The 14,096-nt window shown below is 49.3% G+C and overlaps 1 protein-coding gene across 2 annotated transcripts in view; it reads left to right on the top strand.

Annotated features, from left to right (window-relative positions):
* The window catches only part of GRIP2 (glutamate receptor interacting protein 2), a 98,779-nt gene that overhangs the window by 65,018 nt on the left and 19,665 nt on the right, over positions 1-14,096 (top strand). For both annotated transcript variants that reach the window (XM_049766496.1, XM_049766497.1), the window contains exons 2-13: positions 1,973-2,053; positions 2,971-3,106; positions 3,919-4,064; positions 4,629-4,715; positions 5,525-5,600; positions 6,480-6,625; positions 7,087-7,234; positions 7,338-7,507; positions 8,614-8,727; positions 9,346-9,495; positions 12,735-12,921; positions 13,278-13,423. In XM_049766496.1, coding sequence (XP_049622453.1) covers positions 1,973-2,053; positions 2,971-3,106; positions 3,919-4,064; positions 4,629-4,715; positions 5,525-5,600; positions 6,480-6,625; positions 7,087-7,234; positions 7,338-7,507; positions 8,614-8,727; positions 9,346-9,495; positions 12,735-12,921; positions 13,278-13,423 — 1,587 coding nt within the window. The remainder of the gene's footprint in view (positions 1-1,972; positions 2,054-2,970; positions 3,107-3,918; positions 4,065-4,628; positions 4,716-5,524; positions 5,601-6,479; positions 6,626-7,086; positions 7,235-7,337; positions 7,508-8,613; positions 8,728-9,345; positions 9,496-12,734; positions 12,922-13,277; positions 13,424-14,096) is intronic.

Here is a 14,096-nt window from a genome sequence, read left to right as displayed (position 1 = left end):
TTCCTAAAATCAAAGACAAACCGACTGAAATAAAACTCTCATTTGAAACATGCATCAGATATTAAATTCATATGTAAGGAGCCATTTTAATTTTGTACCATTTGATAAGACCTTTTTTGGTATTCAAGAAATATGTCCCCAAACCTTTCTATACACACCCCCACACAGAAAGACATACTAAAAATATTTAGTGATATAATTTCATATCTCCAGGGCTTGTGATAAAATATTTTGGCATAGATAAAAAATAAATAGAGCAGATATGACAAGGTGGCAAAAATGGTTAGAATTAGATGTTGGGCAAACAGGCCTAATTATATCAGTGATTCTCAGAGTTCCTTGTGATGGGAAATTCTCTCTTGGGCTTTTCAAAAAAAATTGTATCTAACAAAAATGTATTTTTATAAAGGAGCCAGAATATATAAAAATTCTGCAACTATGAACTCAGTTTTAAGATGATACATGGGCTGAAGCCATAGCACAGTGGGTAGGGCATTTGCCTTGCATGCGGCTGACCTGGGTTCAACCCCCAGCATCCCATGTGGTGCCCCAAATCTGCCAGGAGTGATTTCTTAGCACAGAGTCAGGTGTAATCCTGCCAAACAACAACAACAACAACAAGAGCATACATGGGCTGGAGCAATAGTATAGCAGGTAAGGCACCAGGCTGGCCTAGTTTTAATTCCCAACACCCCATATGGATCTCTGAGCCCCATCCCACTCAGGAGTGATCCCTGAATGCAGATCCAGGAGTACTTTTTGATGTGGCACAAAGCTAAAAACAAGGACACACGTTTTAGACAGACCCTCCCTGACCCTTCTATGTCTATACCCAATAGGAAATACATGGATGACAAAAAATGACAATCATGATGAACCCATCAGTCATTAGGCAGATAAAACCACCCTCAGATCATAGGTTAAATGAAGTAAGTGAGAAGGACAAAGACCATAAGTTCTCAGTAAACTGTGGTTTATGTCTTATGGCCAGTGTCAAAAGTGGGCAAAACATGGGCTCTAGGTTACAGAAACAAAAATGACAAAGAAGGAGAGCATTGGAGAAAGGGCAGTAAGAGGAGACCTGGGAGCCAAACTACAATAATTATGCTTAAAAATATAATTGTCAGGGGCCGGAGAGATAGCATGGAGGTAAGGCATTTGCCTTGCATGTAGAAGGACGGTGGTTCAAATCTCGGCATCCCATATGGTCCCCTGAGCCTGCCAGCAGCGATTTCTGAGCTCAGAGCCAGGAGGAACCCCTGAGCACTGCCAGGTGTGACCCCCTCCCCCAAAATACAACTGTCCAGGAATTGCAGTGGAGAGTGAGAGGCCTGGGGTCAACAGTGTAGGGATGGGATCACAGATGGCAAGATTAAAGATGCATGTCTGAACAATGTATGTCTGAAACCCTATTATAAGCAATATTGTAGAAAAAAGTTAAACAGAGGAGCAGTTAGGGTGCTGGATTTGCTTACAACCAAACCCAGTTAAATCTCCAGCTCAACCCACATATAGATCCAGAGCCCCACCAGGAGCTATATCCCTGATCACAAAGCCAGTAGTAAGTCCTGAATACCTCTGGTGTGGCTCTGAAACAAACAACCATGGCAATGCAAGGAATACCAATGTACCAGATTTATTCTTCTGTGACTGTTAGAGACCATGAAGCATCAGATGTCGAGGGCAGGACTCAGGGAATAGCCATCTGGTTTCTTGCAAGCATAAAATATGGGCCTGGCTCTGGGCTGTGGCTCCCTTTTCTAGTCAGTGGACACCCCCTGGTTATAATCAGGGTTGCTGAGTGGTGAACATGGCCAACCCCACCAACAGCCAGAGAAGACCCGTAGGGAACTTCTGGAGTTGGTGGTGGGAAAGAGTCCCACTTACTTACAGACAAGCCTGTGAAGCAAAGGACACTTTCCATCATGGACATGATGGTGGAACTCAGGGTGTTTTCCTGTTTCCCCTGCAGACGACGGGCCTTATTCCAAAGGAGGCAAGGACACCGGCGGGGCAGAGGTGGCACTAGCATGCCGCAGACAGAGCATCCCAGGTAACCAATCTTGTCTCTTTTTTTGTTTGTTTGGCTTTGATTTGGGGGTCATATCTGGCAGCACTCAGGGGTTACTCCTGGCTCTGCACTCAGAAATCACTCCTGACAGGCTAAGGGGCCCATATGGGATGCTGAAGATCTAACTCATTTGGCCCTATGCAAGGCAAATGCCCTACCCACTGTGCTATCTCTCTGGCCCCAATCTTTCATCTTTGTCCCCAGGGCACAGAAAGCAGAGAGTCACTCTGCCTTACTCTGTAACCTTCCTCCAGCCATGTGACCTCCCTGATTCTCCTGTGTGATCTCGACTTGCCTAGGAACTGGGCCCCAAACTGGCCAGTCACCCCATGCCCTGTCTTTTTTTTTTAAATAATATTTTATTTAAACACCTTGATTACAAACATGATTGTGGTTGGGTTTCAGTCATGTAACACCCCCCATCACCAGTGCAACTTTCCTATCACCGATGTCCCAAATCTCCCTCCTCCCCACCCCACCCCTGCACAGGCTTTCTATTTCCCTCATACATTTTCATTGTTAGGATAGTTCTCAATGTAGTTACTTCTCTAACTAAACTCATCCCTGTGTGCGGTGAGCTTCATGAGGTGAGCTGTAACTTCCAGCTCTTTTGTCTTTTGTGTCTGAAAGTTATTATTGCAAGAATGTCTTTCATTTTTCTTAAAACTCATAGATGAGTGAGACCATTCTGCATCTTTCTCTCTCTCTCTGACTTATTTCACTCAGCATAATATATTCCATGTACATCCATGTGTAGGAAAATTTCATGACTTCATCTCTCCTGACGGCTGCATAATATTCCATTGTGTATATGTACCACAGTTTCTTTAGCCATTCGTCTGTTGAAGGGCATCTTGGTTGTTTCCAGAGTCTTGCTATCCATGCCCTGTCTTTTGCAGAGGAGTTCCGTGGAGTCACCATAGTGGAACTCATTAAGAAAGAAGGCAGCACGCTGGGCCTGACCATCTCGGGGGGCACAGACAAGGATGGCAAGCCCAGGGTCTCCAACCTGAGACCTGGGGGGCTCGCAGCCAGGTGAGAGGAGGTCCAGTGGAGGAGGTCTGGCCAGAGTGTGGTGTTTCCAAGGGCAAGGAGTAGGGAGAGCAGTTTGAAGGCCTCTCAGATTACAATCTCTTTTTCCTTCCGGGGCACCCACTGTACTCACTTCTGCCCTGTCCAAACATTTCTTCCTCCCTCTATCCTAACCCAGAAGCCCTGATCCCTGCTGGGCTGGTTGGAGGGAATCAAGGTTTTAGAGGTACAGGTGACAAGAGGCAGAGAGAAGCCTAAGATTGTCAGGCACAGCAGGTGAGCAGCCCCTCATGGACAGTATCTGCCTCCAAAATGGCAAAATGACAATGGTTAAGGCACTTGCTTTGCTGTCCCCTCCCTACCACTCTATCCTAAGAATTGTGGCTCTGGGTTAGTCCCAGTTTGGGAGGACTACTTGAACAGTTGGTAGAGTCTAGAAATGGAAACGTTCTAGAATTTTCTCTGCCTGCATGAACCCCTCAAGCTTGAGAGTCTAGGAATGTATACACGAGCCCTCTCCCTTCTCTGAGCCAGGGGCTGAGTGGGAATTCAGAGAGAGAAGATGCAAGTTCTTGTTTATCCAGCCTGCAAATTGGGGGGAGAGGGTGGTGGTCAGTCTCCCTATAATCACATCATCCAACTCTTGGAATAATCCTCAAGCACTGCACAGTGTCTGTCCCCGGAGCATTGCCAGGAGCACTGCCAAAACAAACAAATCAAAACAAACTCAAATAAAACGGGATCCAAGGAGCCAGATATGGGGGTGGGGGAGTCCCTGGTTGCTTTTGTGCCCACATGCAAGCTTTGACTCCTAGGAGTGACTTATTGAACGTGGGCGACTATATCCGGTCCGTGAATGGGATTCACCTCACACGGTTGCGCCATGATGAAATCATCACCCTGCTCAAGAATGTGGGCGAGCGTGTGGTACTGGAGGTGGAGTATGAGCTGCCTCCTCCCGGTGAGTGCTGCCCTTCCAGGCCTTGGTGATAGAGACTTGCCCACTGGGGTGGGTGGGTGGGTGGCCCCTGGAGACATCCTTGCCATGCCCACAATGCACCATCAGAGCCCTGCTACTAGCCTGAGTCGTTTTCTTCCCTTTGTGGTATTTCCTGTACCACTTAGGGAACACTTAAGAGCATGAACTCAGCCTGGCTGAGACTGTCCCCTCCTTATTGTCCTGTCCCAAGGTCACCTTACTAAGGACTAGTCCCCATTCTAGGGTTCAAGTTGGCACAGTCTAGAAATGGAAATGCTCTAGAATTTGCTCTGCCTGTGTGAACTCTTTAAGCTTGGGGGTCTAGGAAGGCCCTCCTGAACCCTCTTTTCTCTCTGAGCCATGGCTGAGTGGGGTTTTGGAAAGAGGTTGATGAGCGCCATCATTTATCTTGCTTGTACATTAGGGAAAAGGGTGGTAGTCAGTCTCCCTTTGATCACTGTGACTGGTCATCCAGCAAGTCCTAAAATGATCTTTGGGGGCACGTGCCAGCGTGGTGAGGCAACTGAGTCTCCCCTTTATCTGCAGTCCCCGAGGACAACCCTGGGACCTTCTCGAAGACCGTGGATGTCTCCCTCTACAAAGAGGGTAATAGCTTTGGCTTTGTCCTCAGAGGTCAGTAGTAGGGTTGGCTGTGGGGAGGGGGAGCAGGGTAATGATGTTGTTTCGGAGCCTCTCCTCTAACTTTAAGGGCCAAGTAGAGAGGTGAAAGTGCTTGCCTTGCATGAAGCTGATCCCAGTTCAACCCCCAGTACCCTGAGTACCACAGAGTGAACCCTAATCTCAGAACCAGGAGTTAGTCCTGGGCACTGTTGGGTATCCCAAGTCTCTGCCCTCTGCAGTGACAGTGTGGCCTCTGTTGAGTTAATGAGTTCTAACTTGGAAGGTCCCAGGGCCCTTCATCCACTTGTTAAATATAAGATCTGCCCAGCAGTGAAGTGGGGACTAGTGGCAGCTGGTATGAGGAAAGAGTTGTATCAGAAAATAATAATGAAATTGGGGCCCAGTGATAACTGCAGAAGCTTGGCACAGGTCCCGCCCTGTGCCCACATTTGATCACCAGCACCCCATATAGTCCCCTGAGCCTGCTAAGAGTGATACCTGAGCACAGAGCCATGGGTAAGCAGGAAGTACCTCTGGGTATGACCCAAAACCCATAATAATAATACTACTAAAAGTGCTCATGAGGGGAAGAACAAATTCTGAGGCTTCACAAGCCCAAGACAAGGCACAATTCAGGGGCCCTGTGAGGACATGGCCTAGAGCTGACTTTGGGCCCCAGCTTTGGGGAGATTGAGAGTCAATATCCCATGATTGGCTGGCATGGACAGACTGATTTAGGGGGCCTGACTTGGCTCAGTAGGGCTCCAGGCATCAGAAAGGCACAGGAAGGTCGTTCCCATCTCTTGTTGGGGTCTCTCCAGGAGGCGCCCATGAAGACAGTCACAAGACCCGCCCTCTTGTCCTGACCTATGTGCGTCCCGGCGGCCCTGCTGACAGGTGAGTCCAGCCCAGAGACCCTCTCTATGACAGCAACACAGGAACACATGTATTCTCCAGAGGGGGTGCAGTCCGTGGACCCCATTCCTCAGAACCAATGGGCTACTGGCGGCGATGCTAAGACTGATACCCCAAAGGACAGAGACAACCCCCAAGGTTCTTTCTTCCTGATGTGCCTCTATTTGAAGAGCAGGGCCAGAGTAAGCTTCAGTGCTGCCCTTCCCTGGATTCAATTTTTCTATCTGTGTACTAGTTCTAGTACTGTAACCACTCATTGAGAAATAGAGTACCTGGTGATCAACTTTGCAGGGACAGCTGAGTTTCAGCCAGGTCCCCCTGGCTTGTGCCTTCACTCCTGCCTCACTAGGATCCAGTGCTGTGTGCCAGAAGAAATCTGTCAAGTTCCCAGGCCCCCATGGCCTGTTGGGAGATTCCTGGCCATTTTAAGAGAAGCCTGGCATGGCCTTGTGGAAAATCTAAATTCGTCCTGGAGCAGGCCCTGCACTGACCTAGTCATAAAAGCTCCCAGAATAGCCTTGGCCACCTGTTGAAGCAGACATTCAACATTCAGGGAACATGTGTGTGATGGCGCAGTGTTGATTTGAACCTATGTAAACTCTGGCTAAGGCTCCTCTCTTGGTACCAGGTCGAAATCACTCCCGGGACCAAGTGGGTCAGCTCTGATATACTTGTGGTCCTGTCCCAGCTCAGACCCTTGAGGCCTGTCTTTACTTGCCCATTTTATTCGTTCAGTGGCTCAGAGCTATTTATTCCTTCAGCATCCCTTAGTTCATGGCACCGTCCCTTGCCCCTGCCCTGTTTCTGCCCCATCCCTCTCCTCCAGCCCTTACCCCCCAGCTGACTGGGCCTTCTCCCCAGGGAGGGCTCCCTGAAAGCGGGTGACAGGCTGCTGAGTGTGGACGGGATCCCACTGCATGCGGCCAGTCACACGGCTGCTCTGGCCACACTGCGCCAATGCAACCATGAAGCACTCTTCCAGGTGGAATACGACGTGGCCATGCCAGGTGAGGGCCCTAACCCTCTTCCCCACCCTGGAAGAGCCTGTGTGGCCTCTCTGGGCTCTAAGAAAGCTGTGTAGTTTGGTGTCGGTTGAGGAGCAGAACAATGGGCCAGCTGGCTTAAAATCTGATCAAAAGGGTAGGACAAGGGTGGTGAGGGGAAGTAAAGATTTTCTTATCAGCCCCCAGGACTTAGGGGAAGTGTGTTTTTCTGAGCTGGGGAAGCATGTTGTGAACTGTGCATTTAATGCCTATAACACAGGAGGGATTGTCAAGCCACACAGACCTAAAATCCAGCCCCTCTGTGGCCCGCTGCTTGCATGATCTTAGATGGGTTGCAGCAGCCCTCTGCATACCTCAGGGTTCCTGTCTGTCCAGTGTGCATTTGCATCAGCTGGCCAGGCAGAGGGAGATTGGGCAGGAAGGCACCACCATCCGTGTCCAGTTTCCCCTCCTCCTCGGGCTAGATCCAGCAGCCAACACGTCGGGGCCTGTGGTGGTGGAGATCACCAAGACGCCAGGCTCCACTCTGGGAATCTCCCTCACCACTGGCTTCCATCGGAACAAGCCGGCCATAACCATCGACCGCATCAGGCCAGCCAGCGTGGTGGACAGGTGAGGCCCCACCCTGGTGTGGGGGTCTGTGTCTACATGGGGGAGAGGAGGCCCTGGGTTTTCTCTCTCTGACCAGTACCCTCTCTGTCCCTGGCCTGGCCAGGAGTGGGGCCCTGCACGCTGGAGACCACATCCTGTCCATCGATGGCACCAGCACTGAGCACTGTTCAATGCTTGAGGCCACCAAGCTCCTCGCCAATGTCTCTGAGAAAGTGAGGTTGGAGATCGTACCAGCACCCCAGAGTCGGCGGCCTTTGAAACCCTCAGAGGCAGGTATGGTCCCTTGACCCTTCTGAGGATCCATACCTGAGGGCTGGATGTAGAAGAAGAGGATGCCTAAAGTTCTCACATACTTGTCCTAAAGCCCCAACCTGTCTGGGTTTACTGGAACAAATGTCCCTTTCCACAGGGGATACCAAACTCATACAGTATGGGAAGGGAGAGAGTTGAGGCAGAAGAGCCTGAGTTGGTGCTTGCAAATCTCCTGTATCATTGTTGTATTAGTTGAGGTATCAGAGCTAGAATGATGGAGTGGATTTGTTCTGTGTCTGTTCACATTGAGCAATACTCAGTTCTTGGATCTTGGGCCCTTGGTGGGTTCTCAAGAATAGCCAGAGGTGAGAAGGCCCTGAAACCCCTGTGTGAGTTCCATTTGGGAGTCTTCCAGTTTGTAGCAGGGACCTGGGTCCCCCAGGACAAATGAAATCAGTGCTCTGAGTATAACTGGGTCCAAGGACAAGATGGATGGTGTCATGGGGAGGCTGGAGTCCAGCTACCTTGGGCTCCAGGTATGAACCCCATCTTTTTCCCCATGGAGAGAGCTTCTGTTGGTCTCAATGGCCTTGACTGAAATTGGCCATGAGGGACCCAAGGTTGCAGGCATGTGGGGAGGCGAGGAAGACAATAGTGACAGCTCAGAGCTAGAGAGACGAGATTCCCCCATGCCAGATATGGGGAGGAGTGGGATCCTCAGGTCTGGATAGGTAGGTCCTCATGGACTGGCCAGGGCAAACGGGGGGCTCTGGAATGTGGGCTACGTGATTCCTTTTCACTCCCTGGAGTAGCCTTTGGTTGGGGCTTTTGGGGAGCCTTTTGGGGCTCCCTCTGACAAGAACGAAGGTGTCTTTGTTCCCTGGGGAGGTTGATCACCAGTCAGGGCCACAACCTGCCTCCTAGCCCTCATTATGACAGGTTCTAAATACCACCTGATCTGGCTGGTCACCTTAGGACAGAGCCTCTGAACCCACTTACATGGAACATGGGATACTCCTAGGTGGGAAGCGTGGCTTGTCCTGCCCCTGGGGCTTCTCGATTCCTTTTCTTGGCTTGGAACATCTGGGGGGCTCTGAGCACTGTAACCTACTCTCTCCTCCTCACAGGGAAGGTGCAGCCTCACCGCTGGGAACCTGGCCCGCCTTCCTGCCATAGCCCCCGGCCTGGTGCCTGCAGAACCCCCAGTTGGGCTGCACTCCCCGGCCAGGACCCCAGCCGATGTAATGTGCCTATGTTGCTGTCCTTGTCCCCAACCGGTCCCTCTCTGCCTGCTTTAGGGGAGGTTAAGATTAGATAGGATGGGTGGGAGGTGAGTGGAGAGATAGCATGGAGGTAAGGCATTGCCTTGCATGCAGAAGGACGGTGGTTTGAATCCCTGCATCCCATATGGTCTCCTGTGCCTGCCAGGAGCACTTTCTGAGCGTAGAGCCAGGAGTAACCCCAGAGTGCTGCCCGGTGTGACCCAAACAAAAAAGATTAGATAGGACTGGGGCCAGAGAGAGATAGTGATAGGGCATTTGCCTTGCATGCAGCCGACCTGGGAGGGACCTGGTTCAATTCCTGGCATCTCTTATGGTCCCCTGAGCCCTCCAGGAGTGATTTCTGAGCACAGAGCCAGGAGTAACCCCTGAGCACTGCCGGATGTGGCCGCTGAGCACTGCCGGATGTGGCCCCAAAACCAATCAATCAATACAATGGAAAATAAAGGAAAAACAAAAGATTAGATAGGACTGGCCCTGCACCCTGCCTAAGAAAGAGGGGAGCATCCTGCGGTTTCCTGTGGGTACCCCCCCCCCAAAGCTGCTCACCAGGATTTATTCTCATTTTCATTCCTTCAGCTTTGTCCTCCACTCCCTTTTCCTCGCCCACCATGAACCATGCCTTTCCCTGCGCCAACCCCAGCACCCTTCCCCGGGGCTCGCAGCCCATGAGTCCCCGGGCCTCGGCAGGACGCAGAAGACCTCGCAGGAGGGAACACAGGAGTTCATGTAAGCCATGATCCACCCCCCACCCACCCACTGGGCTATCTGCAGGATGAAGAGTGGTTTTGGGGAGGGGGGAGACCCTGGGTTTGGGCACAGCAAGAAGCACCATTAAAGATTCTACGGGGCCCGGAGAGATAGCACAGCGGCGTTTGCCTTGCAAGCAGCCGATCCAGGACCAAAGGTGGTTGGTTTGAATCCCGGTGTCCCATAGGGTCCCCCGTGCCTGCCAGGAGCTATTTCTGAGCAGACAGCCAGGAGTGACCCCTGAGCACTGCCGGGTGTGGCCCAAAAACCAAAAAAAAAAAAAAAAAAAAAAAAGATTCTACGACATCCATTGTGTCTGAAAGAGGGTCAGAATTTGCAGGTACTTGGTAAATTGATGCCTTTTCAGGTCAGGTCCTCACAATTCCAACTCCATTTTCTGTCATAAAATCCTAATTTATTTGAGAAGAGAGTCTAAGGTGAAACCAGGGATCTTTAGACCTGGCATTGTGATATAGAGTATTTGAGGGGACAGAGAGATAGTATGGGGGTTCAGGTGCTCAAGTTTCACCCCTGACACCTCATATGGTCCCCCAAGTCTCTCCAGGAGTGATCTCTGAGCCAGATGTGAACTGAATTTCTTTCATCACCCCACTCTGGGAAAAGCAGCATCCAGAAAATAATTATTTTCGGTTTATACACATAGATTTAGATTTGCCTTTTGTTGATGCACAGTTGTCTTTCTCTGTCATTTGTAAATGAAGGCATTTAGAAAAGAGAGTAAATGTGAAAGCCATAATAAGTAAAAATACAGAAAGCATGTTAAAGAGCAGAAGTTATGAGTGCCCAAGATTTTGAAATCTTTCTGGAAAGAGTCCTTTGTAGATATGAAAAGTATCCCCCCTCCCCAGTACCGTGGGTAGGGCCTTTACCTTACATGTGGCTGACCTGGGTTCGATTCTCAACATCCCATATGGTCCACTGAGCCTACCAGGAGAAGGTTCTGAGTTCAGAGCCAAGAGTAATATGCCTGAGCACCACAGGGTGTGGCCCAAAAACATAACCAAAAAAGTGCACCAAGTTTTCATCCATGCAAGTTGCAGAGTCTCCCATGGGTGATGGAAAGTCAAACAGGGCCCCTTAGAATTGAACCAAATAGGGGCCGTAAATGATAGCATGGAGGTAAGGCATGTATTTGCCTTGCATGAAAAAAGGATGGTGGTTCGAATTCCAGCATCCTATATGGTCCCCCCGAGCCTGCCAGGAGCGATTTCTGAGCATAGAGCCAGGAGTAGTCCCTGAGTGCTGCCAAAAACAAAAAAACAAAAAAACAAACAAACAAAAAAAAAAGTATTGAACCAAATGAAGAAAGTGACAAATAAGAGTCACTGGTACTGGAAAGGGATGAAATATGATTATAAGCTTCCTGGCAGCCATGGTGAAAAGGGCAACAGGTTAAAGAGTTAATTGAGACCTTCGTCAACTAATAAAAATTGGAGATTGCAGGTGAAAGATTTAGAAGGGCTGCTCATAGGCAGAGGCAGAGGCAGGTTGGATCTATGAGGGTTCCTCAACCAATATCTTTACTAGGATAGCTCCTAGGAAATTATTATGAAAAATTTTGCAGGGACCACACTCAGATATGCTCAGGCTTGCTCTTGGATCTGCATTCAGGGATCTCTCCTGGGGAGTGCTCAGGAGACCAGATGCAATGTTGGGGACCAAACAAGACATGTGCACCTTAACACCCGTACTATCTTTCTGGAACCTATTATTGTATATTTTTATATGAAAACTACTACATCCGGGGCCAGAGAGATAACATGGAGGTAGGGTGTTTGCCTTGCATGCAGAAGGATGGTAGTTCAAATCCCAGCATGCCATCTGGTCCCCAGAGTCTGCCAGGAACGATTTCTGAGGGTAGAGCCAGGAGTAACCCCAAAAACCAAAACCAAAACCAAAACCAAATAAAACAAAACTATTACATCCCGGATGAGCAGAAAGATGCCTGGTATCTATGAGGCTTTAAAATTGTTTACAAATTAATTTTTGCCATAAATAATAATATTGAATTGTTGGGTACATAGATATCCAATGACTCAATATGGTACATTGATTGAAGTGCCCGATATTAAATATTACACAATAAAATTGTATGATCATACTAGAAGGAGACACATTTTATTTAATAAATTATAGGGGGTTCCATTTTCTTTTCTTTACTTGTTTTTGAGGCACACCCTTTGGTGCTCAGGGTAACTCCTGGTTCTGCACTCAGGAATCATTTCTGGTGGGCTTAGGGGACCACGTGAGTTTTCAGGAATCAACCTTGGTTGGCCACTCTGTCTGACCTATAAATTATAGTATTTTAATTATGCAAACTATTTTCTATATGGGTTATAAAAGAACATATGTCCTAAATAATTAAACACAGAGTCTTCATTTGCCATAATATTGCCAGTTCAATGGAAAAGCTTATATACTCCCCAAAAGCCATATACTCCCCAAAACATGGATGTGGGTTTTCATAGCATTTTTCTCACTCATATCCATGAGCTGGATGAAAGCTAGACAAGATGTAGGAACTGCTATAGCTGGTGGAACCATCAAGAGAAGGAGGCACATGCAGACACGCGTTAGAGTATTTGAAAGTTGAGCTGAAGTTTCAAGTAGATGAAAGTTTAGTAAAATTGAAACAAGGCAGACCCAGCCCTCCTGTGTCCCACAGTTTTGTTGTAATGAAAACCCAAAAGTCATGAGTTACCCAGAAGAAATAGGCCCGTGTGGTTGCTGGGAGCTGTCAGAGAGGGCAGGAGCGGAGCACTAGGTAATAGGGTTTTATTGTGAGCTGAGTTCAATGTTCTACTGTGGCTTTGGGCAGTGGCTGTATAATTTGGTGAATATACTAACACCCGTGGACTTGTCTACTTAAAGCAGAGGGTCCTGGTAAATCGTACATCAGTAGGGGCTATCACTAAACTTAATAGCATTGCATTGGAGAGAAACACAGGAGAGGAGATAGGATAAACAATACCATAATAAAACTGAGTAACAAGGCATAATTTCCAACTCTCTGGGTCTCAGTATGAGTCTGAGTGTCTTCCTGCCGGACCTCACCACCCTGTGGTGCATGAGAACTCCATTCCTTGCACCCCGGGGTCTTCTCTGCTCAGCCATGTATGGACCCAGGCAGGTAGCAGGCTCCAGGAGGAGAATGTGTCCTGCTGGCCACCTGAGCATCATGCCTGCCTGTCTTGCAGTGTCTCTGGCCTCCAGCACAGTGGGGCCGGGTGGGCAGATTGTCCACACTGAGACCACGGAGATTGTACTCTGCGGGGATCCTCTGAGTGGCTTCGGCCTCCAGCTCCAGGGTGGTGTCTTTGCCACCGAGACCTTGTCCTCTCCGCCTCTGGTGCGCTTCATCGAACCGGACAGTCCAGCCGAGAGGTGAACCCCTTGACCTCCCTCTCCCAGCCTTCTTCTCCAACCTGCCATATTCCAGTTCTGAGACAGCCAGGGAAACTGAGCCTCATTAGTTTATATGAGTCTGTCACTGCCCCCCCAAAAAAGCTCCTCCATATCCTCAGGGTCTTTTCACAGTTGAAATTCCTTGTAGCCCCTGTCTGGGCAGACTGGAAACTCTCCATCTGCAAGAAAGTTGGGCCTCTTGCATGCCTCTTCCAGGCAGGTCCAGGATAACCCCCAAGGAGCTCGCCACTGGTGCTTATATGAACCCTGGCAAGATGGTGGCCCTAGGGATGAGTTCTGATGGTGATGGGGTCTCTTCTTCGCTCCCCCCGAAGGTGTGGATTGCTGCAAGTGGGGGACCGTGTCCTGTCCATCAATGGTATAGCCACGGAGGATGGTACCATGGAGGAGGCCAATCAGTTGCTTCGAGACGCAGCTCTGGCCCGCAAGGTGGTGCTAGAAGTTGAGTTTGATGTGGCCGGTGAGTGGATGCCCTGAGTCCTGGACCTTTCCCTTTCACCCTGCTCTTGCTGGTATGACCCCTCCCACCACCATGGCCTCCCTGAGCCTCAACTCACAGGGCTGTAGAAGGAGGAGGCCTGTTTGGGTTAGGGGGTTCCTATAATGGGAGGTCCTTGAGAACCCACTAGCTTTGATGAGAGCATAAGAGACTGAGCAGATAAGCTCCTCAGATCAGCTTTGGGCCTCTCTGTCTCAGCTTTCCCAAAGGCAGTGAACATAGGCCTTCTACTAGAGGGGCTGCTATGTTCAGACTATTTAGGGAAAGGGGACAGGAGAGTATAGAGGAAGGACATTTGCCTTGCATAAGGCCAACCTGGGTTCCATCCCTGGCATCCCATATGGTCCCCTGAACACTACCAGGGGATAGACTCATATGGTTCCTGAGTGCAGAGCCAGGAGTCCCTAGATTATCACTGAGTATAGCCAAGAACAACAACAACAACCAAAAATAATAATAATAATAACCTAGAGGGGAAGATACCTTGTGGGGGCTTGGCACACAGTGGGGGCTTAGAGGAGAGATGAAACCCATCAAGCCACTGTGAACTCTGAACTCCACCATGACTTTTGCCCTCACCAAGAGCAGCATTTTGATTTTTTGGTGTTTTTTCTTTTTTATGGTTTTTGGGTCA

Source organism: Suncus etruscus, chromosome 20, assembly GCF_024139225.1.
Source record: "Suncus etruscus isolate mSunEtr1 chromosome 20, mSunEtr1.pri.cur, whole genome shotgun sequence".
Lineage (NCBI taxonomy): Eukaryota > Metazoa > Chordata > Mammalia > Eulipotyphla > Soricidae > Suncus > Suncus etruscus.
The sequence above is the reverse complement of the archived record's forward strand: the minus strand, read 5'-3'. Positions and strand labels throughout refer to the sequence as shown.